At 41.8% G+C, this 24,859-nt stretch overlaps 1 protein-coding gene and 1 long non-coding RNA gene across 2 annotated transcripts in view; one reads left to right on the top strand and one right to left on the bottom strand.

The window, feature by feature from the left end:
• LOC108784143 overlaps positions 1-8,651 on the bottom strand; it is a 22,527-nt gene extending 13,876 nt beyond the window's left edge. Inside the window, exon 1 of the long non-coding RNA XR_001941052.1 lies at positions 8,641-8,651. This is a non-coding gene — a long non-coding RNA (uncharacterized LOC108784143). The remainder of the gene's footprint in view (positions 1-8,640) is intronic.
• On the top strand, positions 5,007-24,859 carry BRMS1 (breast cancer metastasis suppressor 1). Its single transcript, XM_018552884.1, has 10 exons — positions 5,007-5,124; positions 8,823-8,913; positions 10,100-10,227; positions 11,542-11,621; positions 12,026-12,122; positions 14,793-14,885; positions 18,439-18,503; positions 22,840-22,879; positions 23,207-23,330; positions 24,717-24,859. Exons 1-10 carry the CDS (start codon positions 5,019-5,021, stop codon positions 24,838-24,840), a joined length of 948 nt encoding a protein of 315 aa, XP_018408386.1. The 5' UTR covers positions 5,007-5,018; the 3' UTR covers positions 24,841-24,859.

Genomic DNA, 24,859 nt, shown 5'->3' with positions numbered 1-24,859 from the left:
GGTGCGTGGCTGCGATGCCATTGACTTCTGCTCCTGAACGCAGGGAGCCAGCCACCGTGCTTTCCAGAGGCCGAATGGTCTGGAAGGCAGACTTTGTGGTGTGAAAAGGCTCTCAAGGCATAGGGACACGCCAGGAGCCCCTCACATCACAACGGCAGCTGAAGCCTCCAGCGTGTCCCCAAACCAAAGTCAAGCAAGTCAAGTAGCAAAACTAATGGAACGCACTCATCAATTCATAACTAGCTTAGAATCAAGGTGAACATGGAAGGGCTTTACACAGTACAAAGAGCAAACGTTTCCCAGCACAATCACTGACTCTCATAGATTAGCGTTAGGACCACACTACACAGAAGGGCCATGACGAGGCAGTGCGGCCTCCGCGTATTCTGCAAACGTCTTGCAACTTAAGCCTCAGATTTTAGCCTTAACCACTTGTTGTCCGGAGCAATTTCTTACTATTTGCACACACATGATCAAATCTGAATTCTTGGCTAGAAAACAGCTTCAGACCCCCAAACAAACCAGCTTCCCAGCCGATCAGATTCGAGCTAGCTTCCCAGCCAATCAGGAAGCTGGGCGACGAGTAATGACCTGATTGGCCGGAAAGCTGCCTTCCCGGCCAATCAAGAAACCTGGGAGGCAGGCCATTACTCGCCGCCCCGCTTCCTGATTGCACAGGAAGCTGGCTCCATGTTCCCCTACGGCACTGCTGGTCAGAGGAAATCTCCCTCTGACCGGAAGTTCCGGTATCGGAGCATTTGGGCAAGTACAAGTTCTCGCCCAAATACTCTGTATCATCCCCAATCAAAACTGTATTTGACTGTGCTAAATAGCGCTTCTCATTGGTCAGCGTGGTCACCTGACCACACTGACCAATGAGTACTTGCAATTTGCAAGCAAAATTCAAAATGCATAGGGCAGGACTGCGCTGGACAGCAGTACGGGGTACAGATAGTACACCTGTACTGGCGGAGGTTAAGGACTGTTCGCCGAAACGTAAGTATAGCCAGGGAGAAAGACGGGGCCAGATTTGATTGGGTCTTTCCATTTTCCCATATTACCTGGGAAAGTGAACTTGCCCTTTAATGAACATTGTGCGTGTAAGAGAGTTCTGCTGCCTGTCCTACACGTGTGTGTATTTGCATGCAGATGGTGGGGGCAGCACTCAACGCACACATACAATGTCCAATGTGTGCATTTATTTGCATGCAGATGGTGGGGCAGCGGGGTTGGTTTTAATTTTTTTTACTTTGTCACTTTTATTTTTGAAATTGTTATATATTTTATTATTTTTTAGTTTTTTTTATAACTTTTTAATTTTGTTAATTTTTTTTCCACTTTATTTTATTCCTATCACATGGGGGCTTCCAAGATTATCACTGCTTGTTTGATGCAAGTGATCTGATCAGATCACTTGTTTAAAAACGAGCGGTGGCTCCCCACTGTACATTTAGCTCTGCTTGTCCGAAGCAGAGCTAAATGTACAAAAAAACGACTTGCCCGGCGCCGAAACTGCATGTCCCAGGCATCGGGAGATAGGAATTCCACACCCCTGTACTCTGGACCACCACAATCCAGACACTGTACTGCACTTCATATACTGTGCAATGTCATATACGCACACTTTATTGTGCTGTAGGTGACATACTCTGGACCACCACAATCCAGACACTGTACTGTACTTCATATACTGTGCAATGTCATATACGCACACTTTACTGTGCTGTACGTGACATACTCTGGACCACCACACTCCAGACACTGTACTGTACTTCATATACTGTGCAATGTCATATACACACACTTTACTGTGCTGTACGTGACATACTCTGGACCGCCACACTCAAGACACTGTTCTGTACTTCACATGCTGTAGACCACTATACTATGTGATGCACGGTACGATTTATATTCTGGACTGCCACATTCTGCACTGTGCTGTACATTACACGAGGCTCCATTCACAGAGTGTTCACACATGGACAATGATCTTAAAGGAGAACTATGGGTTTAAGTCTTTTCCCCATAGTTCTCCTTAGGGTAACGGGAGGACACAAACTAGCGTCCTCCCGTCACCCTAGGCTCAGTATACCACGAGCTGTAGCTCGCACTATATTGAGACGCCGCAGTATACCGCGAGCAGCTGCTCGCGGTATACTGAGACTCCGCAGCTGAAGCCGATCAAGACAATTGTGCCGGGATCCGCCCATCTGCGTGACTGACAGCTGGCTCTGCCTATCTAAAGGCAGAGCCAGCTGTACCCGCCCCCTCCCCCGTCCGTTCCGCAGGTCAGCGCTGGCGGATCAGAGCGGGGAGAGGGGAATCCAACCCCTCCCCTGTCACAGCAGAGAGCCGTGACAGGATCGAAAGGTGAGCGAACGCCGGTATGTGTTCGCTCACTTCCCCATCTACTGAGCCGACCTGTGACAGTCTCATTGTCACAGGTCGGCTAGAACTATGAGCTGAGTGAAAAGCACTCGCCTCATAGCTCTCCTTTTAAAGTGGATGTAAATTGTAACAATTAACTTTTGATTTGCTCCTGTTTGGTCCGTTAGCTATACCGTCATAAACATTATGTTATATGTGTTTTATAAGTGCAAGGAAAATACCTCCTAGGTCTAGTCAGAAATCCAGAGCTGTGCTGTGCTGTCTGCCTGTGTTATCTCAAGGAGACTATGTAACCCTCTGTGTTCTGATCTTGGACTACAGGTACGTTAGTCCCTCTGCTGTGGATAATGCTGGCCATACAATAAGAGATGTAGTTCATGAATCCTGCCGGCTGAACGAATACAATCTAACAGGTTCCTTTGTACGCAATAAACAGTGTGGATGGACGGATCTCTATCTGTGGCTATTGTATTCTGACAGCCCAAGCCTGCTGAAGTCAGAATACATGAACAGTGACTGCAGCTGATTCAGACTCATTTTTCTGCCTGGCTCCTTGGACAAGGGTCCAGAGTAATCGACCTTTGTTGAGTCGGCAGGGACATCCACTGTAGGAAGACATTGGGATGGGTTGAGTACTGTAGAAAAAGACAAAGGACACCACTCAGACTAGCCATTAGGTATGTGTGATGGCTTTGGGTGAACAGAATTTGCCTAAGCCTGCCAATACTGCCAGTGACAACCCCCTCCCGGCCCAATCAGCTATGGCCAGGGCATTCCCCACCCCTTTTGTTATGTGTATCTGAGGGGAAGGGAATGCCCCAGTCCCAGCTGATTGGGCCAGGAGGGGGATGTGTCACAGACAGTTTTGCATGGGCCTGGGCAAACTCGGTTTGCACACTAAGCCCACCACGCATTCCTCCTAGTCATGGCATGGTTAGATTTCTGACGTTGAGTCAGTCCTGCAGACTGAACAAGATAAAGTCACTCCCAATCCATGCTAAACAGAGTGGATGGAGCAATGTCCTCTGTTGGCTATTTTATACATGAAGCTACTACACCTGCAGCTGTCTGAATACCCATCTGATTGGATGCAGTCTCTGTTTGGCTAGTTATTTTCCACCCGGCTCAGTCGATTTTTTTCAATCAACTTTTGTTGAGCCGGCAGGGCCAGCCACAGTTCAGCAGGAAATTTGTATTGTATATGAATACCTTCATTCCAACACGGGCAAATGTACATAATATTGCAGAGATGTGCTGACATACAGTCTCCTTTTTGCCATGTGACTTTGATTTTCAATTCTCATTGAACTCTCATTGAAAATAGAATCCTTATCCTGCTGTGTTCACTTTGTGTATTGAGCCAATGGCCCAGACCACCACAATCTAGATTCAGTACTGCACATAGAATTCTCTGCTCTGCCACACTACATATCAGTATGACTGCTGGTGTGACTGTACCCTTAAAGAAGCAACATTTTAAAATATAATAATTTGTAGTTTATATTTACAAATCCTGATCTGTGGAAGTATTGAGCATGAGCAGGTCAGTGGTTTATTGAATGGGCCAGAGTAGCTGAACTTCACATCCACTTTTAACATACTTATTTTTTTTTTCAAGTTATTAAAAAAGGCAAATGTTTTCTCAACTCTTGCAGTGGGGCTTCCCCTGCACTGCAAGGGTTAAGTGCTACAAATGTATCCATTGCATTATAACATCATTTATTGCTCCATGTGAATTAAAGCAAAAATTAACCTTAAAAAACAAACAAACTGCAAGTAGTATTTTTGGCAGAATAGACACACCAAGTCTCTTCTTCCCAACAATCAATTGCTTCTAACTTCTACAGTCTGTTCTATCCCGGGTCCTTTCCAGCATCTGTGGTGTGCCTGGAATCGAGCAGGGTGCTGAAGTTGATGTAGCTCCTCTGCGTATGCGTAGGAGTTATATGATCACAGGCAGTCAGACAGGACCCAGAATATATGGCAGATCGGTCAGCGCTGGTGGAGAGCACACTTGTCAGGTAAGTTGCCATAATGTGTAAGTATGCTGTGCACAGCAGACTTTATTTCCACTTTAAGGTATTGTCAGTCTTATGCCTTTGTCTCTGTAATAAAGGAATTCCCATTTACATTGTGTCAACAAGCTATTTACTACAAGAAAAATCATTTGCTCCTGATGTGCCAGTCATTTTCTCATACACTATTTTACTGTCATTTTCCACATAGCTGTTTTGTTACATTATGGCTCATAGAAGCTGTCATATAAGCAATATACTGCAAAAAGTGCAAGAAGCAAACCCAAAGCGATAAATCAGAATCCTTTAATTCAGGGCTGGGCAAATCGCAGGAGCCAGGTAGCCAATGCTCCTTGACCATAACAGGCCAACTTTTGAGGTTTGGTCTAATTGCTGTCAATGGCACTGGGTCCTAAAAAAAATCCTGCTGGCTCCTGGATTGGACAGACTGGCTCCTGAATTCCATATAAATGTGTCTACCCCTGTCTTAATCGACGTAGATCAGTGTTGGGTGCATTCAAACACTTTGCTCTTGGTACTGCCTTGTTAATTGAATATGTCTGGAATAATGTAATTTATGGTTTTTATTCTTTCTTATATCAGGTTTCCTCCACGATGGAGGCTGAAGCAGATTCGGCGACAGAGATGAACGGTCAGGAAGAAGCTGACAGTGATGGGGAAGATAGTGCCAGCCAGTCAGACTCTGAGGAAGAGAGTTCTGGTTCGTATCTTCTAATTGTTTGCTATGTTTCAAAATATCTAAGTGATAATAAATTAGGACTTTTTAATTTAACAAACAACACACATTACATTTTATGTTGTAATATTTTAATAGAAGAAATGGTTTAGGCCCGGTTCACACCTGGGCGATTTGTAGCGCGTTCGAACGCTCTGCAAAACGCTCAAACACTGAAATCCCATTATTTCCTATGGGCATGGTTCACACCTGGGCGTATTACAGGCCGTATGAACGCGCTACAAAATGTCCTACGCCCAAAGAAGTACAGGAGCTTCTTTGGGGCGTTTTTGTCGCGCGTTTCCTTTGGTATACAGTAAAGTAGCCCTCGGAAACGAGTGTTTGTCGCGCGTTTTTTTACCACGAATCGCGCGACAAACGCGCATATTCGATACGGCTAGGTGTGTACCCAGCCTTAAAGTCATTGATCACTCACTCAAATTCTTTCTGTTGCTACCTTTTAGTCAGGAGATATTTTGGTGCAAAATGGTTTCAGTTCTTGTAAACTTTGGGAATGTCTTACTTCGTACTGCTTCAGATCACACCACAACATTTCAATAGCAATGAGATCAGCACCCTAGCTTTTACCATTTTATTATAAGACTTTCCCTCTGATTAAGCTAAACCTGTCTTTTGGGTTATTTTTAGGACTGCAACAACTAATCGAAATAAATGGATGATAATCGATAATGAGAATCGACAACTATTCTCATTATCGTTTATTTAATTCGATTAGTTGAATCTGCAGCCACTGCTACTCTGCTCCACCGTTCTCTTCCCTGCTGGTGCTGGCTGCAGCGGTCTGTGTCTTTTTCAGTCTCTGTTGCTCTCCCCGCCTGTATCAGCAGAGGCAGCGGGGGAGACAACGCTGCAGCTGTGCCACCGTTCCTGTGCTGCTACCCCAGTTCCTGCACTGCTCCCCGTGCCCCCTCTTCTGGCGGTGGTAGAAAGCTGGTGTCAAGTCTCCCATCAGTGGCTGGGAGCAATAGCCAGCCTGCTATTGGCCACTTTAAATTGCAATAGCAGGCTAGCTATTGCACCCACCCGCTGCCTGTTGTCAATGAGCAGAGGAGGACCTGAAGGAGAACTTTCTCTTTCATTTCCCTGCTTTGCTGATTGACAGCAGGCAGTGGGCAGGTGCAATAGCTAGCTGGGTATTGCTCCTAGCCACTGACTGTTGTGTTGACATTTAGCTGTCATTCCCCAGTAAAGTGGAAAGGTGACACTAGGGGTCTAAAAGACCCCATATGTAATCTTAACCACTTGCTGCCTGGAGCAATTTCCTAATATTTGCGCACACAATAAAAATCTTAATTTTTGGCTAGAAAACAGCTTAAAACCCACAACAATTATATATTTTCAGAAAGCAGGGGCGCTGTAAAATACAAAAATGCTACTTGCAATTTTTTATGTTGCACGGTATTTGCGCAAATGTTTATCAAACCAGTATTTTTAGGCTAGAATACACTAAAATGAAATGTAATGCACAGAAACGGAATATAATACCCATTTTTTTTGTTAAAATATAAAAAGCTTTTAAAGTGTTGCCTATGGGAAATTTTGGGTATTGTAGTTTTTTGCGGTTTCTCCGGCACACGCAATTTTAAGGCTTGACATGTTTGGTACCAATTTACCTGACTAGACCCCTTCTTTACTACTCACTCCGACATTCGCGGCGCTATGTAACGTGTGGCGCAGTTTTCGTTTTTTGCACATAGGCGCATCCAACACGTGTTTGCATTGTAAGTGCGTGCACGTGGGGGGCGGGGGACTTTTTTTATTTTTTTATTTTTACACAACTTTATTGCTATTACATAGGGGAGTAAGAAGGTCCCTATGTAATGCAAATAGGATGTGGCAGGTCCTCCTTTATGGAGACATCAGGGGTCTTTCAGACCCCAAAGAAGCTGATGAAGCATATGCTTCACCAGCTTCTTCTCCTGGCTCTAAGCCGGAGAATGTAAATAGTAAAGTATGTCACTAGCACACCGTGGTTAAATCTTCAAGAAGTGATCATTTTATTGATGCACATACATCTCTCATCCGATCACTGGACCTGGAAGGAATGTGTTTAACATCAATTCCGGTGTCACTGTTTACATTCTCCATCTAGGAGAGTCCTACCACACTTCTTACTGGTAGGTCCCTTGCGGTGGGTGCTGTAGTGACTGCGGATGGCGCCGCTTCAGATTCAAGTAGTAAAGTATGTCACCAGCACACCGTGGTTAAATCTTCAAGAAGTGGTCCTTTTATTGATGCACACACATCTTGTCACATAGCAATGTTTCCAGTCATGCCCGATGAAGGGGCCACACAGCGCCCCTCAGTACAAACGATCCAGCGGCTGTATAGCCGCCGGATCACTTGTACAGAAAACAGCAACCGTCTGCTGTTTAAAACGATACCAGCAGCAGCTGTGCTCTTGGTATAATCACTTCTAGCCAATGACGTGTATTTACGTGAACCCGCTAGTGGTTAAAGAGAGCCTGTCACCTCCAATGTGCTATTACATAGGGGGCTTATGACGGCTACAGCTCGCGGTATATTGAGACGCCGCAGCCGGAACGGATCCCGACAATTATGTCTGGGTCCACCCAGCTGCGTGAGTGACAGCTGGCTCTGCCTATCTAGAGGTAGAGCCAGCTGCACCCGTTCCGCCAGTCAGCGCTGGAGGATGGGAGCGGGGAGGCGAGAATCCAGTCACTCCCCTGTCACGGCTCTCTGCAGTGACAGGATCGAGAAGTGATCGAGCGCCGGTATGTGTTCGGTCACTTCCCGGTCTACTGACCCGACCTGTGACAGTTTCATTGTCACAGGTCGGCTCAGATTATAAGTATGAGGTGAAAAGCACTCACCTCATAATTCTCCTTTAAAGATTTGTTAAATGTTGATAATGCTGTAAAATAAACCCATCTTTACTTGTCATTAGGAGGAAAGGGAGACAAGAATTGTATTTGTGTGGGGAGACAAACTTTAAAGTTTGGTCAATTTGTGTGTGCAATGTTTTTCCTATTTTTATTAATATCCTACATAAAAGTGTAGGTCTGGGCAAAAAAAAAAAGTATTCAGTGTATATCTACAGTACATTTCACATTTCGCCATGTTTTATTTTTTAAAACCGCAGCTAGTACAGGAGGAGCTTTACCCATATCTTTGAAATGACAACAAAAGCACATTTTACAAATATTTAGTAATGACAATCTACAAACAAATAATTGCCCAGCGTTGTAGTCTTTGCGTTCCTTATTTTTCTTTTCCTCCCCAATCTTCTCACAGTGGCCATTTTTACTAAGGGCAGATTAATCCATCTTGCTTTACTTCCTGGAACTTTGGCACATGTGACCATGCACATCTCAGGGGAGGAAATGCCTTTCCCTGAGTTCTCATGAGATTACAGATATGATTACCCAGCAATGCGCTGCTGATGTAACTTTCCCAGGATGCAATGCTTGGGCACAATTACATCATTTGTACCAAAGTGGACCAGGAACTGGGAAAAACAATAATTGGAAGTAAAAGAAAAATATGTTGTTTAAGGGATTTTGGCAGGATCCTCAGGTATTTCTCACAACCGGCAGTATTTTTAAAGAGGCACAACATTGGACATGTGCATATATTGCAAACTTGTACTGTTTTTTCCCCAGATATACACTTTAAGGTTATGTTTTTACATCTTTTGGCAGACATGGATGATTTGGATTGTGAACGACGCAGAAACGAGTGTCTTGATGAAATGTGTCATTTAGAAAAACAGTTCTCAGAGCTGAAAGAAAAGTAAGTGTTGCAGTCGCCACATCTGCTCATGTTTAATATTTACTGGCAATCCACACTTGTCCTTTTGATGTATAGGAAGAGCCTTGCTTATAAGTGAATGTATCTTTATTGCTTTTCCTCTTATTTCGTCTTCATGGAAATCATTTCCAAAATACCATTGTGCATACCACATTTGAAGAATGTTCCCATACTGATTTTGTGAGTTTCGGTGGAATTATTGACAATAGGCATATATGTGTGCAGGAAATGTCTCCTCACAATATTGACAATAGGCATATATGTGTGCAGGAAATGTCTCCTCACAGTATTGACAATAGGCATATATGTGTGCAGGAAATGTCTCCTCACAGTATTGACAATAGGCATATATGTGTATGGGAAATGTCTCCTCTCAGTATTGACAAAAGGCATATATGTGTACGGGAAATGTCTCCTCACGGTATTGACAATAGGCATATATGTGTGCAGGAAATGTCTCCTCTCAGTATTGACAATAGGCATATATGTGTACGGGAAATGTCTCCTCACAGTATTGACAATAGGCATATATGTGTGCAGGAAATGTCTCCAACTTTTTTTTCAATATTGAATCCAGATCAAACAAATATTCATTGCCCAGCAAAGTATTTTTGAAATTCTTTGCCCAACCATTTAGTCATGTTTCCAAACGGCTCCAACTCTCTCAGCTCAGCTTCCCTGAACTTCCTGTCCAGTGTAAGATCACAAGGGACAGAGCAGTCTACAGCAGATGTCCATCAAGTAGCTTAGAGTAGGGAGGAGGGGAGTGTTTTGTTTGTGCAGACACACACAGCTTACTAGCATACACAAGGGTGGCTCCAAGGGAAAGGAATCACCCTAAAATAGGATATCAGGTGGTTCTTCGGGAATCTAAAACATCAAGAAACTGCATCCATTGTAGTGAGTTAATCAGCATTTTAAAAAAAACTTAAAAACATTTTGACTTTAATATCACTTTAAGGTGTTAATAAAATGATTTTTGAGAAATGAAGACTAACAGATGCCCATCTTATGCAAGTTACAGAAAAGCAGACATTTGTGCCCCTATGTAATATGTATTTTGTGAACAGAATGTTTCAGTAAAATATCTCCTTAGATAATATAAGGAATTAAGTTAAAAAACGCCATCCATCTTAGTAAATTGGTCTCACTGTCTCTGTTCCTGTAGGTTATTCAAGGAAAGATTGAACCAGCTTAAAGCCAAATTGGAAGAGGTGACTTCTGGTAGAGCTATGGAGTATATTAACCCTCTAGCTGACCTACAGAAGAACAGCAAAATCCGCATTGAAGTTGCAGGTAATTCAATTACATTGTAGCTTCCCTTTCCCAAAATGAGTGAATGTTGCAGGGCCCAAGGATATGTTTTGTAGTTGTAACTTTTTTTTTATTATAATGTACATATTCAATTATTTACTGGAATCCTTGCAGAGTTATGTGCTTATTGTTCTCTCGGGTAATAGGACCTAGTCCTCCAGCCTACTCAAACTCAAATATTGTACTTATTGTAATAAGGTAAGTACAGAAACTGATTGCAAACAGTCATTTGTTACAAACTGATGAAGGGTTCCATTTAGTTTCTAAGTGTTACTGCACTTTGCACATCATATGCATTATCATGTATCATATGTATTATAAAAGTAGACAGTACTATTTAGCCAGACGTTTTTTTTCTTTAAAAGAAATATGACCCAGCTTTCCTCTTCTTACTCCTTTGCTGTTCCTGGTGACTGAAAGCCATGTAAATCTGGGACCCTGGACTTCTCAAGCTGAGCCCCAATTATTTACACATCACTTCCTAATCCATGCTTCTCCTAAGCTTCAGTCATTAGTTTGAGAGTCTTTTAAAAGGAAAATGGCCTCACTCAAATCGGGATGAGATTGCCTGCATCTGTTCCATGACTAAGATCTTCTTCCTGTCCCGACACACCAGAGGTGAAAGGTTTATTCCATTTTCTGTACAGAAAAAAGGAGAAGTTGGTGCCCATCTTCTAATTGGCTGAAGTGTTTCTTCTTGACCTGATCAGTGCTCATTATTTCTCTGATATCAGCCTATACACAGCCCAGTTATAAGCAATAATTGTATTGCATAGCTCGCTGATATCTGATCCTGTATGGACACCCTATTTCTTAGTTAACACAAATATGTCTTTTTTTGTGGCTTATGTTCATAAATATGAAGGACTGAAGTATAAAGTGTGCATTTTCTTAATTTAGGCAGTTTTTATGTACTTTCTTTTTTATTTAGGAATCAGAGTCTGAATCACAAACAATATTTCTTCCTCATCCATTGTGGGACACAGGAACACAGGAAGTTGAATTATACTGCTACCTAAAGGAGGATTGGACACTGGCAAACCAAAAACAAAATGTAGGCCAGCCCAGGATCATTCCTCCTACTCCCAGCATGCCTCATTTTTTTTTGCTAGTTTTACTAGAGGGTTGGATGTCTTTTTTTTTTCTTTTTGTTTTGCCAGTGTCTAATACTCATGTAGCTGGCAATATAATCCGAAGGTGACAGGCTTCCTGTGTCCCAAGAAAGATTTTATGGCGAGTACAAAATGCCTATTATCTAGCATTGCAGAATTGTAATGACATAATCTTTTCTTGTAGGAATCTATAAGGGATTTTGCTTGGATGTTATAAAACACCGCTATGAATGTGAGGTTCAGGGCGCTAAGCAACATTTAGAGGCAAGTGACTTGTATGCTATTATAAATGTTTTTGGCATTTCCTTATTTGTGCAAAGTTTGACTTTTACTGTGTATTTATTTGAAGGTTTAGTTTAATGTTGTTAAACTACAGAATCATCAGTCTTTATGTTGTTGTGATCTGAGAGTGGAAGTGGTTGAGGAGTTTAGCCAAAGACTGTGGACAAGTCTGACGACACTCAAGACGCATAAAAACTTGTACCTCGTCAGCCCACAATAAGGCTAAGGCGCTGAGTGCATTTCTATGGTATTTTTCTTTTGCAGGGTCTTTAAATGGATAAAACACGGTAAATGCGCATGTATTGCAGAGATGTAATGCACATGTGTTTTCTTTTTTCTTTTGCCTTGGAATATGCTTTAAAGTTGTGCTCCTTTCTTGTCTACAGAGTGAGAAAGTTCTCCTGTTGGACAACATGCAGTGTGAACTATTGGAGCGAATCCAAAGACTTGAGGAAGATCGTCAGAGCATAGATATTTCTTCAGGTATGCCGGAAACGATACGTTTTTCTGCAATAAACATTTGTCTACGATAATTTACTGGATAGTCTACTACACCTTTTGAATGAAAAGTCATTTGAAACTTTGCTCTCCATCATTATTCTCGGTGAGATATCTGCCCATCTATTGGTTGTCCTAGGCTAGACATTTAAGAGCAAATGTATCTCTCAAGAATGAATGGGTAGACATCACACCTCTACTATAGTGCTGGAACCTGCACTGTTTTCCTTTAAAGGACTTAAGCAAAGCGTCCACAGTTAACACCCCCCGCAGGGTGACCCACTTTGCACAGATATATTCTAACAAGTAAGTAATGCTACGTGAGTGGTAACAAGCACTGGAGAGTGGAAGCAGTTGTTGTTGTCACCTGGGGTAGCCCTCAATGACCCAAATTGACCTGAGCATCAGATCAGGGACCGGGCCACCATTAGACTTAATTTTGTTGCTGTGCCTTAGGTGAAATGTAACAATGCTAAAAAAAGGAAGTTGATTGAAAATAACACTAATGCACAGGAAGACTGGCATTTAAAAAAAAAAACAACTAACTGGCAGTGACACAGCTTGGCATAAACAAAGTTATATATTAATCCTTGTGTTACATTTATTTTCTTAAAACACACCAAAACCCTGAAAAGACGCATGCATACTAGTAAAATCTATGGAATGTTGGGAAAAGGGGAGTTATTCAGACATTTAAATAGTAATGTCCCAATGATGAAAGGCCGCCATGACAGTTTGTAGAGACACACTGACAATGTAAATCAGTTACTCATCATTGAATAAAAAAGTACCTTTAACAGTTTACTACAGACATTTTCTTGTGTCTTTTTAAATATCTGCTAACCTGTTGTGCAGCTTCTGAACTCTGCATTCCAACATAATAAAAGTTTAGTTTTGTAAGGCATAAGACTCTTAGAATGGGCTTAGACAGGCAGATATCTCTCGGAGAATGTCAGGCAGGAAGATATCTGCTCTTTGAGTGAGTCTTCAGAACATCATATGCCGCAGTTATCACTCCAGCAGCATACATGTGGCACTTTGCTCCTTCACTGTTCTGCATGAACTCCTCCACACACCAGATAACACTCTTTGCTAAAAGCTATAACATTGCCTTTATAGGCCCATCTTTAACTGCTTGCTGACCAGGTGTTTAGACCCCCTTCCTGGCCAGGCCATTTTTCAGTATTCAGCGCTGTGGTACTTTGACTGACGTTTATTCCGTCATGCAACGCTGTACTGAAATGAATTTTATACCATTTTTGCGGGACACAGAGCGTTCTTTTGGTGGTATTTAATCACCTAGTGTTTTTTTTTTTTTACTGTAATTAGGAAAAATTACTGAAAATTTTGAAAAAAAAAAGTTTTAAAAAAAATTATGTTAGGAAACATTTATTATTACCCAGTTTTTTGGTAAAATATAAAAGTCGGGGTCACGTCCGGTAAATAGACACCAAACATGTCAAGCTTTAAAATTGCGCGCACCTGCGAAATCGCAGAAAACTACCATACCCAAAATTGGTCATAGGCGACACTTTAAAAGCTTTTACCGCTCATCAGTTTAGTGTTATCAGTGATTGATGGCCCTAGAATTATTGCTCTCACTCCGACGTTCGCGGCGATATGTAACGTGCGGCGTAATGGGCGCAATCGTTTTTTTGCACGTATGCACCCCCGACGCATGTTTGCATGCGTGTATGGGTGGGGACTTTCAAAAAAATGTAGTTTTTTTTATGTGTAACTTTACATTGTTGGGGGGACTTTAATTTTTTTTTTCCTATTTTTTTTTTCTCCACTAAACTTTATTGCTATCACATACGGGGGCTAATAAACCCCCCCCCCTATGTGATAGCAAAATATGTGATAGGTCCTCTTTATGGAGACATCAGGGGTCTCCAAGACCCCTAATGTCACCTAGGACCCCCCAAAAGAAGCATCTGAAGCAGACATCTGCTCCATCAGCTTCTTTCCAGCTTCTGAAGCTGGAGAGTGACACAAGAATGCGGAAGTGATGTAATATACAACACTTCCGCATTCTTGCAGAGGAGAGGGGACCGGAGGGAGCTCGTGTAACGATCTCCCTCTGATCCCCTGTGTCACAGGCAACCTGCTGATCCCGGGCTCGCACCGGGCACAGTGGAGCCCGGGATCAGCGGGACAATGGCGGGGGGGACCGATCGTTACCCCATACAAGCGATGCGCCAGCTCTACAGCCGGCGCATCGCTTGTATGTTAACAAGCATCGCTGCCTGTTTTGAAATATCGGGCATTTCCCGATCGCGCGCAAGGGGGCGTGTCTGAGCGGACGTCTAAAGACGCCCGCTCAGATCTAGAGAGCTCCTGGCCGGCCGTTTTTTTTTACTACGGCTGGCCCGGAGGTGGTTAAAGACCATAAAGGCAATATTTTACAACTGCCCTGGCATACACACATTTTACATGCCTTATCATGCAATAAAAAGGAGTGGGTTTTTTTTTCTGGAAATGCACCACATTGAAAAGCTTGTGTGAGATTGTAGCCTTATACTTAGCACTGCTTACCAGGAGCATACATTTTGTCAGGCTTCTTTCTCCAGAACCTATAGTACTCGCTATGTGAATATCAATTTTACAAGGTTTATTTTAACTATAACGCCCCATTGTTTCTTTTCCTTTCATTAGAGTGGTGGGATGAAGAATTGAGATCTAAACGAAGTCGAAAAAAGTGGGATCCATTTCGTTCGGAGAAGAAGCGGAGAGTTCCATTGGTTTCTGGTATCCTTTAAAGACAAACAATGTGTGCCAAACGACTGTAACATGTCTTACCATGTTGTGGTTTTTGGCCTGAGAAATAAAGTGTTATTATTGTTTACATTAAAAAAGAGAAACACATTGGGGGACATTTATCAAGAAAATAACAACATAATGAAACCAGGCTGCCTTTCCTTCAGACAAATCTTTTAGACAGGTTTACAGACCTGTGTGTTTGTATTTCTAGGGCATCCAGGTGTCATTGTTTGCAGAGTTTTGTGACAGATTTTTTACTAAGGATGCAAGAGAATTTTACTCTTAACAGTCACATAATTGAGAAGTTGTCATGGTCAAGCTTTATTCTGTCGCAGTGCTACTTTAGAGCAGCTTAAGAAGGAATTTATAACTCATGTAACCTTGTAATAAATCTGTCTCACAATTTGTTCACTGCTCCTGTTTAGAAATTGCTCTGCCATGTGACAATTGATAAATGTCTACTATTATAGTTCTATATAAACAATTTGCACTGTTTTCTTTCTGTCCAAACTACAAATGCGGTGCTGATAACAGAACCCTGCTGCCTGTAAAGATATTAGAAAAATTTAGTGTAGGTTAATTCTACCTGCAGACTAGAAAATGTGTATCAGGAAGCACACCTGTAGTTTCAGGCTTAGATGTGCACTGTAGTCAACACTTAAAAGTATACCTTGAGATGCACATGGGGAACACAGCCTGACTGCTCACTACTATAGTGTTTTAGTATTCCTTGCTTGGAATTCAGGAAAGCTATTCCTAAACACCCAATGCAGGCTCATTGCTGTCTTTCACATACAAAACGCTTGCAAGTAAAAAAACACTACTAAGTACTAAGAAGTTTCTTTTAACCACTCATCTGATTGTTTTGGAGGTTTGTTATTGATGATGGAAATTGAGAGAAGTGGCCAGACAGCACAGGCTGGAAGTACACTCTTAAGTTGTCATTACACTGTGCAAAATTCACACACACACCCCTCCACCAGGCATCCTTCTTTTAGAAAATCAAAGAAGCTGAAAGGAAAATCTTCAGGCGGAAGCCAATCAGCTGCTGTAACTGTTAAGGTATTCTGCCATCAGCACATCCACCGCTGTCAGAATACAAAAAACACAGCGTCAGATTTGTCCATCTACGCTGTTTAGCGTGAATGGAGGAATCTGTTATATTTATTTAAAAGTCTATGCCACCTTTTAGGCCTCATTCACACGGGTGGCAGGCTCCACTGCCACTCTGATATACAGTGAGTCTGCAGCTCTTTTGAACCAGTATACAATTGTTGTATATTGTGACATGTGATGAGTTTGTTCATGCAGACCTGTAAAGTTATTGATAGGTCCACTTTAGTAGGGGTGTGGCAAGTAACTAGCGTTATCAGTGTTGTAAATAGTAATGCTTTTGCAAAGCTAATTCAGGGCTCAAGGGAAGCTTGACAGCAATTTTAAGTTTTCAGGGGTGCAAGTATAGGGTCCTATTTTTCTCACTTTAACTCTGATTGTATATCATATTAGTAGAAAGTCTATGGAAATCGTTAACACTGAGGTAGAAGGTAGAATGGAACAGGAAGTGCATGGCTTGTGACTCTGGATTTGCTGCATACTCAACTTTTAATTCAGATTTGTCCATGGAGTGTTCCCTGTAATGGTTGTATAGGGATATATGGGTGGAATGTACCTTGGCAAGAAATTCACAATCATTGATCACTACCAGAAGTGATTTGGAAGTCTTCCAGCCTCATAATCTCCAATGTAAATACAGAACAGGAGCTTTAGAAGCGGGGCTCAGGGTGAGCTGAGCTGACTGAGAGAAGCACTTGAAAAAATGTAGAATCCGTTCATAGTAGCCTCCTGTGTTTCTGCTTAATTTAAACACAGGAGAAATATTCTGTGAAGTGTAACCAAACTTTATACTTCCCTGGTCAGGTTTTTCTGCATTTACATGTACAAGCGTTTAGAGTAAAGGTGCACCGAAATAGAAATTTTAAAACCGAAATAAAAAGAAATGTCAGGCCAAAACAGATACCGAAAATGTTTTTTATTTTTTCAAATTTTTCAAATATTTTATTTATTTTTTATAAACTTTATTTTTTTATATTTATTTTTATTTATTAATTCATTTTGTATTCAATATTTTTATTTTTTACTTTACTTTAAGGCCTTGTTCACACCAAATGCAGAGCAGATCCGCTCAGGTTTCTGCACACACAGGGAAGTGGGTTGTGCAGCGTTTTTGATGCGTTCCGGGCCGTTTTTGGTAAAAAAAAAACTTTGTTTTTGTTTTAGTTTAACATGGGCTTTCAGTGCGTTCCAGCCATTTGCATGCGTTTTTGATGCGTTTGCATGCGTTCCAGAGCAGGTAAAATAGGGCTTGCTGCAGTTTTTTCACCTGCTCTGGAACTGCACGCTACGATGTGAATTGGAGCAAAAAATACCATTGGAATACATTGGACGCAGTTTTGATCCGGTCTGCAACTGCTCTGCTCTGCTCCGCGCTTGGTGTGAACAAGGCCTTAGGGGCTTCGGGGAAATATTTGGGGTCTAAACAGACCCCTGATATTTCCCTTTTAAAATAGAAAAAGAGATTGAGAACACAAAGTCCTCATTCTCTTTTTCCGTGTCCCCTGTTATCAATGAATAGGAATCCTCTGAGTGTTCCTGTTCATTGATAACATGAGAACGTTGTTTGTTTACTATAACCACAATTATGAATGAATGGAGGTGATGTAGATCACTCCCATTCATTCATAACTGAGGATATAGTTAACCTACCATATCCTCAATTATGTACACACACTCAGCGATCACTGATCGCTGAGTGTGTGTACCTTGCTCTTCTCTCTGACACGCTGTCACAGGAGGCTGAGCGAGCGGTGTAGAGAGAAAAGCCCAGCCTCCTATGACAGCGCTGTCTCCGCCCACACAACGCTCTGCCGGACTGTGATAGGCGGCAGAGCGGTGTGGGGGGAGACGTCGGCCACTCACATTGCTCTCCACCGCAGCGCTCGGCCGGCTGTCACTTTCTCTTCGCCCCGCTGGGACAGCAGCACCAAAGGAGGAGGAAAGAAATCAGGGATGCGCCAATGTATCGGCAGGAAAATGGCACTTTCGGCATTTTGCCAAAAGAGCCATTTTCGGCCGATATATCGGTGCATCCCTAGTTTAAAATCTGTCCCTGGATGAACAGAATTCTGTTTTCTCTAAATGCAACTAAATTGAATGCACTTAAATGCAGGCAAGCACTCAGTATGAATGATATTGTTTAAAATCAATAGATTCATTTACAGTATATGTGTTTAGAAATAGCCTGAAAATGCCTATAAACACATGTATGTTATTGCCAGTGTGAATGAAGCCTTAGTGCTTCTGTGAACGTTGAAGATGAACTGCACCACAGTGCCTGGAGCTATAAGGGTTAGTGAAGGCTTTGTTTTAAAGCTCATTTACAGCTTCTTCAAATTATGTAAATACTAAAACTTTCATAGCCTGTCCACAGGTTCAGTTAAATGAACTGTTGTTTGTGTTTAGTTCTCCTTGACCTAACGGATAGGTCCATATATTGTTTATATGTTACGGGATTTGGATATCCTAGAAGACTGGACTGCTATCAAAAAGGTATGTATATGTATTTTCTTCTTCAGTACTTTTCTCTTCCTGCATTCATTAAATATGGTGTATTTTTAATCTAGTTCACATTTGTAATTTAATTAAGAAAATGATATTTTATGAAATCTGATGATAGCAGTTACTACTAAGCACTCACTTTTGCTGGTGCTTTATTGATCCGCAATTCATGCTCTTTCCAACACATTGATGGTAAAGAGAGTTTCTGAAATATTATGCGGTTATGACTTATTGATATCATTTATATTTTTGTTTCCTGACGCATTGCCACACCTGGGGGTAGGCAACTTTGACACTCCAGCTGTGGTGAAACTACAAATGCCATTATGCCTTTGGGAGTTACCTGTGGCTGTCAAAGTCTTGCAATGCCTCATGGGACTAGTAGTTCCACAACAGCTGGAGTACCAAGGTTGCCTACACTCGGGCAGACCTAAAGCTTACAGTATCTACAGGCCAGCAGGGAAACACACAGTTGAAGGCTATATATGGGAACACGTTTCAAAAGCCAAAGGATTTGTAGCTCTGTTCAGCTAGTCTTCGGATGCATTCACTGCCAAACAGTACAGTTGGGTCATTGATCTCCACTGTAGTGGAAGTACAGCTTGGTCAGGAGCACACCAACACATCTACAGCCTGCTGATTGAAGATAGAGCAGCACAGTAATGAGGCATTTCCTCAGCTGACTTTGCTCTCTCCTCCTGTCAGCATGTCTCCCATGTATTACAACAGATCCTGATAGATTCATGCTCCTCACACTTGTAGATTTTTAATTAATGCTTGTATAATAAATATATAACTACAATAATAGTGTTCTTTATCTGCCTGGATTTCAACATTAGGACGGAGGCAATTGCCAAGTTCTGAACATAAAGAAAACAGAATTTGAGCTACATGTCTGCTCAACCATAATTTACCTCTTTCACATTAAGTGCACCCACAATTGTTATATATTGTTTTTAGAGGACAAATAGGGCTTTTGTTTCACATCAAATATTTATAAATTAAATATATATTAGAGGGGCACCCAAATGAAAAATTTTAAACCGAAAATAAAAAATGTCAGACCAAAACCAAAAATATATATATTTTTTTCTAACCTTTACTAGAAAAATTTTTTTATTTTTTATAAACCTTTAAACTTTTAAAAATATTTTATTATTTCTTTTTTCTTAAATATTTTATTTTTTTGCCTTTTACTGTCAGTGCTTCTGTGAAATATCACAGACACCTGATCCTTTCCTTCTACAATAGAAAACGAGATTGAGGACACAGAGTCCACAATCTTTTTCTGCATCCCTGTTATAAATGAACAGGAATGCTCTATACTGAGTGTTCCTGTTCATTCGTACATGGTGGAGATAGTATGTTTACAATGTACACAATTATGAATGAATAGGAAGTGATGTAGATCACTTCCTATTCATTCATAACTGGTAAATAGTAACTTATACTATGTCCAGTTATTTACAAACAGTCAGCGATCAGCTGATCGCTGACTGCTTGTACTGCTCTCCATCCTGACTTGCTGAGCTGGTGTGTGCGGGGAGGAGAGCTCGGGCCTATTTTGACAGCTGACTGCTCCCCCTCACCTCCGGCTTGGGCTCCTGTGACAGCGCACGGCTGTCTCCGCCCCTAAACGGCTCTCCATCCTGATTTGTCACGGCTGAGTGAGGCAGTGCGGGAGGAGAGCCCGGCCTCCTGTGACACGCCGGGTGTTCACAGCGCTCTCCTCCGCCGCACCGCTCGGCCTCCTCTGACAATTTCTCTTCTCCCTGCTGCATGCTTTGCTGTGTCAGTGGGGACACAGAGCAGCACCTAGCGGGGAGGAGAGAAACTATGGATGCACCACAATTTTGGGCGAAACGTGGCACTTTTGCCAAAAGTGGCATTTTCATCCAATATGTTTTGTTAGCCGAAATTTCGGTGAATCCCTAGTAATTAATTATTAGAGGTGCACTAAAAGACATTTTCAAAACCGAAAAAAAAAGTCTGAAACCGAAACTTTTTTTTTTCCCTAGCGTTTTCAAATTTTTAAAAAATATTTTACGTATTTATATTTAAGTATTTGCATTTTTTTTAACTTTACTGTTGGGGGCTCTGGGGAAATACTGGGGGTCTAAACAAACCCCTGATATTTTCCTTTTAAAATAGAAAAAAAAATTGAGGACACAGCCCTCAATCTCTTTTTCTGCAGCCCCCGTTATAAATGAACAGGAATCCTCTATACTGAGTGTTCCGGTTCATTCATAACTTGTGGAGATAGTTTGTTTACCATGTCCACAATCATGAATGAACATGAAGTGAGGTAGATCACTTCCCATTCATTGATAATTGGGGACACAGTAAGCATACTATGTCCTCAATTATTTACACAGCGATCACTGATCGCTAAGGGGTTGTACCCGCTCTCCATCTTGGATTGGCTGTCACAGGAGGCTGAGCCAGTGGTGCGGGAAGGCGAGCTCAATCTTCTGTGACAGCTGACTCCTCCCCCTCACCGCCGCCCTGTCCTCCCCTGACAGCTGTCTCTGCCCCCATACCGCCGCTCTCCCGATCTGTCACAGGAGGCTGGGCGGTGCGGGACGAGAGACGCCGGCTGCTTACATCACTCTCCTCCCTCACCACTCATCCTCCTGTGACAGTTTCTCTCCTCCCCACTGGGACACAGAGCAGCGCCCAGCGGGGAGGAGAGAAACCATGTATGCAACGCTATTTCGGCCGAAAAAGATGTCACTTTCTGCATTTTGCCTAAAGTGCAATTTTGGGCCGATATGTTTCGGTGGCCAAAATTTCGGTGCATCCTTTGTAATTATATTTAAAAAAAGCTAGCCAATTATGAGAAATTAAGACATTTTCATTTTTCCAAGCATGTGCGCACACGCATTTTATTGTGAATATGATAATACTGATACGTTTTACTGCAACAAAACACCTATAATTGTATTCTGCAATGTCTCATGAGTGCATCAATATTTCAGTCATCATACATGGAATTTTGACACATTGCATTTCCAGGCCTAGGTCACCTTTGAGACCATATGGCAGCCTAGGAATTAATTTTTCCATAATAGCATACCATTTTCAAAAGTAGACAACCCAGCGTATTCTAAAGGGGGTATTTTGAATTGTTTTGTGTAGGCAATTTATCACAATTGCTGGCCACCTTTAGAAACTTATAATTTCATCTGTGCTTTTCACACACAAATTCCATTTTCACAGGATATTTCATAATCCTTTTATGTCACTAGGTGAAAGGGTAAAAACGAAAAAATGGTAAAATGTTAATTAAAACCCAGGTACAGATCACACCCCAAAAATTCTGAACAGTACTTTTTAAGTGGTAATTCCACTCAAAAATGTATTGTTTGTTTTGGCTTGCTTACATAAGAATATACTTTAAGTGACACTTTAAGGAGAAGCTAGTACTCTTTTGTTGTCCAAACTAGTGACACATTTTTGAATCTTATAATTTAGGTGTTAAAATGAATTTGTTTCAGAGGAACATACTGAATGACCTATTAAAGGACTTGATTATAGGCAATGACAAGCTGGTTTTGTTTTGAACCTATTCGTAAAGATTAGCAAAATGATTTCTTGGCCTTTAATGTTTGCTGGAAAAGGATAGAAAGTTTTTGTAAATAGATACAATTCTGCCCATAAAATAAATGTACCGTAATTACATGATGTTCATCTTTGTCAAAATATGTTGAACACAAATAAGGAAATTGACAAAATGGTGGCATGTCATTGTCTGTTATTAATAAGCCACTCATTATGATACCAAGTAAGAGTATTACTTTGTATTGTGTGAATGGGTTCAGAGAATAGAGGCGTGAGGAGGGGTGGGCAAACAACGTGACAGCTCCTGTGTAGTAGACCCAAAGGTTTAGTGTCTACTATTAGCACTTACTAAAACTATAAATTGTAGAAAAAAAAGATCCAGGAAATGGCATATACCGTGTTGCACCCAACTCCTATGACAGCGCATTTTAAATACTGATTTATTTTCCCCCCCCCCCAGAGTTCTTTCAATAAAAAGGTCATAATGTGGCTCTCTGAATAGAATGGGATTTAAAATTTCATGACATCAAATGTTTTCCCACTCCTAGTGAGGTCCTGTGACAGACTCAGAACCTTCTACAGATCAAATCTAACAGTTGTCATGGTTATGCTTTCCATCACACTCATTAATAGCTACCTGTGTGCAGGAAAAGGGGAGTTTAAGGTGGTCTGTTGAGCTTGCTGCCCACATAACTTGCATTACATTAAAACTGATGATGCTTATACTGAAATGTCTTACTTTTTTAACATTTTGGATAAATTACAGGCTAAAGCGGCAGTTTCTCCCCAGAAGAGGAAATCGGAGAGTGAGTTCTTAGGCAAATTATTTTGACTTGCATTAGTTGTCTTGTACTTTAAGGCCTATGTCAGCAGGCTTTTGTTTGTTTCAAGCAGGTTTTGCGTTCCCATACAAGTCTAGCTGAATTGAAAACCTGCTTGAAGCAGGTCATATGCAGAGAAGTGTGTCAGAAGCTTGCCAACACAAGCCCTTGTAACAATCATATTGATGTTTGTGTTGAGCCAGTTTCCTAACACCTGCCTTCTCCCTGCTTGACCATTTTCTTTGTTATTGCCCTCATCCTAGGATGATATTCACTATTTGCTATGTGCTGTTGTTTGCCTCATGCCCTTAGGTGGAAAGGTTGATAAGCAGCACTTTAGTGCTCGTTGTGAAGATGGCTGCCTATATTATGAAGGAGAGAGCTTCACCAAAGGGGAAGCCATTATTCTTGACATAAAAGATGAACCACCATCACAGTAAGAATATTGTTATCTTTTTGTTTCAAGTGCAACCAATCCTTCCATAGCTAATCTGTGTATTCATAGGGTGAGCCTTTGAGTAAAGCTGGCCACCCACAGCTCAAATTTTGGCAGATTCCTGCTGAATCGAATGGCCCTGCCAGTGGGCGACCCTGCCCGTACGAACCGGTTGACTTTTAAACCAGTGGAAAATTATAAGCCAAACAGTGCCAGCAGCCATTCAGATGCAGGCACTGTTTGTGCATCACTGTAGCAGTGGGCGCTGGCTGACAGACTCCCAATAGCCGCAGGGGAGATTCGCCCATCTGTGCTAATTAGCCTTCTTTCATTCAGCCTGCAGGCTGAACGCTCTTCCTAGCAGACATAATTTATGTATATAACCAGCCTTTGTCTAAGTTGAGGGAACAGAAACGTTTATAAATTATTCTCACTACCTGCTCTTTAATGGTGTGGCACAGTTGCTGCTGTCTAGTGAATAGACTTGCTGTTTTATTAGAACAGAATATATAAAGACTGTGCAGACCATGAGCGTTAAGCATCAAGCTGCTTTTACATTCACAGTGACTGATACAAGGAAGGGCAAAACAAATGACAAACACACTCAACAATTCGTCACCAGCTATACAGTAAGGTGCACACGAAATGGGCTTTGAACAGTAAAACAGTAGAAAGGTATCATGGCACACTCACAAACCAGCATGTAAAACAACTTGTCTCACCACTAAGGTTAATAACAGAGGTTTGGATACACGTCTTCTGCAGAAGAAATAGGAGCGCAGCGTGACGCAGAGTACATAGATCAGTAACAACGCACAGTACAGAGGGCAGTGGTGTAATGCCAAATATAGAAGCCAATGGTGTGACGCAGAAAAAACAGGGACTTACAGTGCACAGTTGATCTGATTCAGGTGCCCTCTTCCTCTCCTGGTGGGGTAACAAGGTGACGTCTCCTGCAGTCTTGTTGAGCCTCCCTTCAGGTCCCACGCTGTAGAAGAAATGTATCAGTAAAACAGTAGAAAGGTATCATGGCACACTCACAAACCAGCATGTAAAACAACATGTCTCACCACTAAGGTTAATAAGACGTGTATCCAAACCTCTGTTATTAACCTTAGTGGTGAGACAAGTTGTTTTACATGCTGGTGTGTGAGTGTGCCATGATACCTTTCTACTGTTTTACTGATACAAGGAAGGAACGCAAGTCAAACGTAGGCAAATGTCTGTGTACACAAGTCCTTAGCCTGTTACTGTAAACATGCACTATAGCGCTCACGGGTCAGGCTGTCATACCAGCCAAGTGTAGCCAGTCAACCACTGCTATAGACTAAAATTTCTATTTTTTAGGTGGGCCTTGCACAAATTAATATTGTTGTTTTTTTTCAGGGCTGTGATCACTGCAGTAAGCACAGGAGAAGTTTGGCTGAGGCGAGGAGACAGCAGCAAGACCAAGATATACGTATCTCAGCTACAGAAAGGCAAATACTCAGTGAGAAGGGCAGGAAAATGAGACAGTCATCCTTCCTCCT

Source organism: Nanorana parkeri, unplaced genomic scaffold (assembly GCF_000935625.1).
Source record: "Nanorana parkeri isolate BGI_ZX_2015 unplaced genomic scaffold, ASM93562v1 scaffold99, whole genome shotgun sequence".
NCBI classification, from domain to species: Eukaryota; Metazoa; Chordata; class Amphibia; order Anura; family Dicroglossidae; genus Nanorana; species Nanorana parkeri.
Note: the sequence above shows the minus strand (reverse complement) of the source record. Positions and strands in the feature narration are given on the sequence as shown.

What these genes read in the sequence shown, in the direction of transcription:
- BRMS1 (XM_018552884.1), top strand. Translation starts at nt 5,019, where the DNA reads ATGGAGGCTGAAGCAGATTCGGCGACAGAGATGAACGGTCAGGAAGAA. An exon ending in GAGAGTTCCATTGGTTTCTG is followed by an intron (nt 14,886 to 18,438) that starts GTATCCTTTAAA and finishes CCTAACGGATAG; the next exon opens with GTCCATATATTGTTTATATG. An exon ending in AAAGATGAACCACCATCACA is followed by an intron (nt 23,331 to 24,716) that starts GTAAGAATATTG and finishes GTTTTTTTTCAG; the next exon opens with GGCTGTGATCACTGCAGTAA.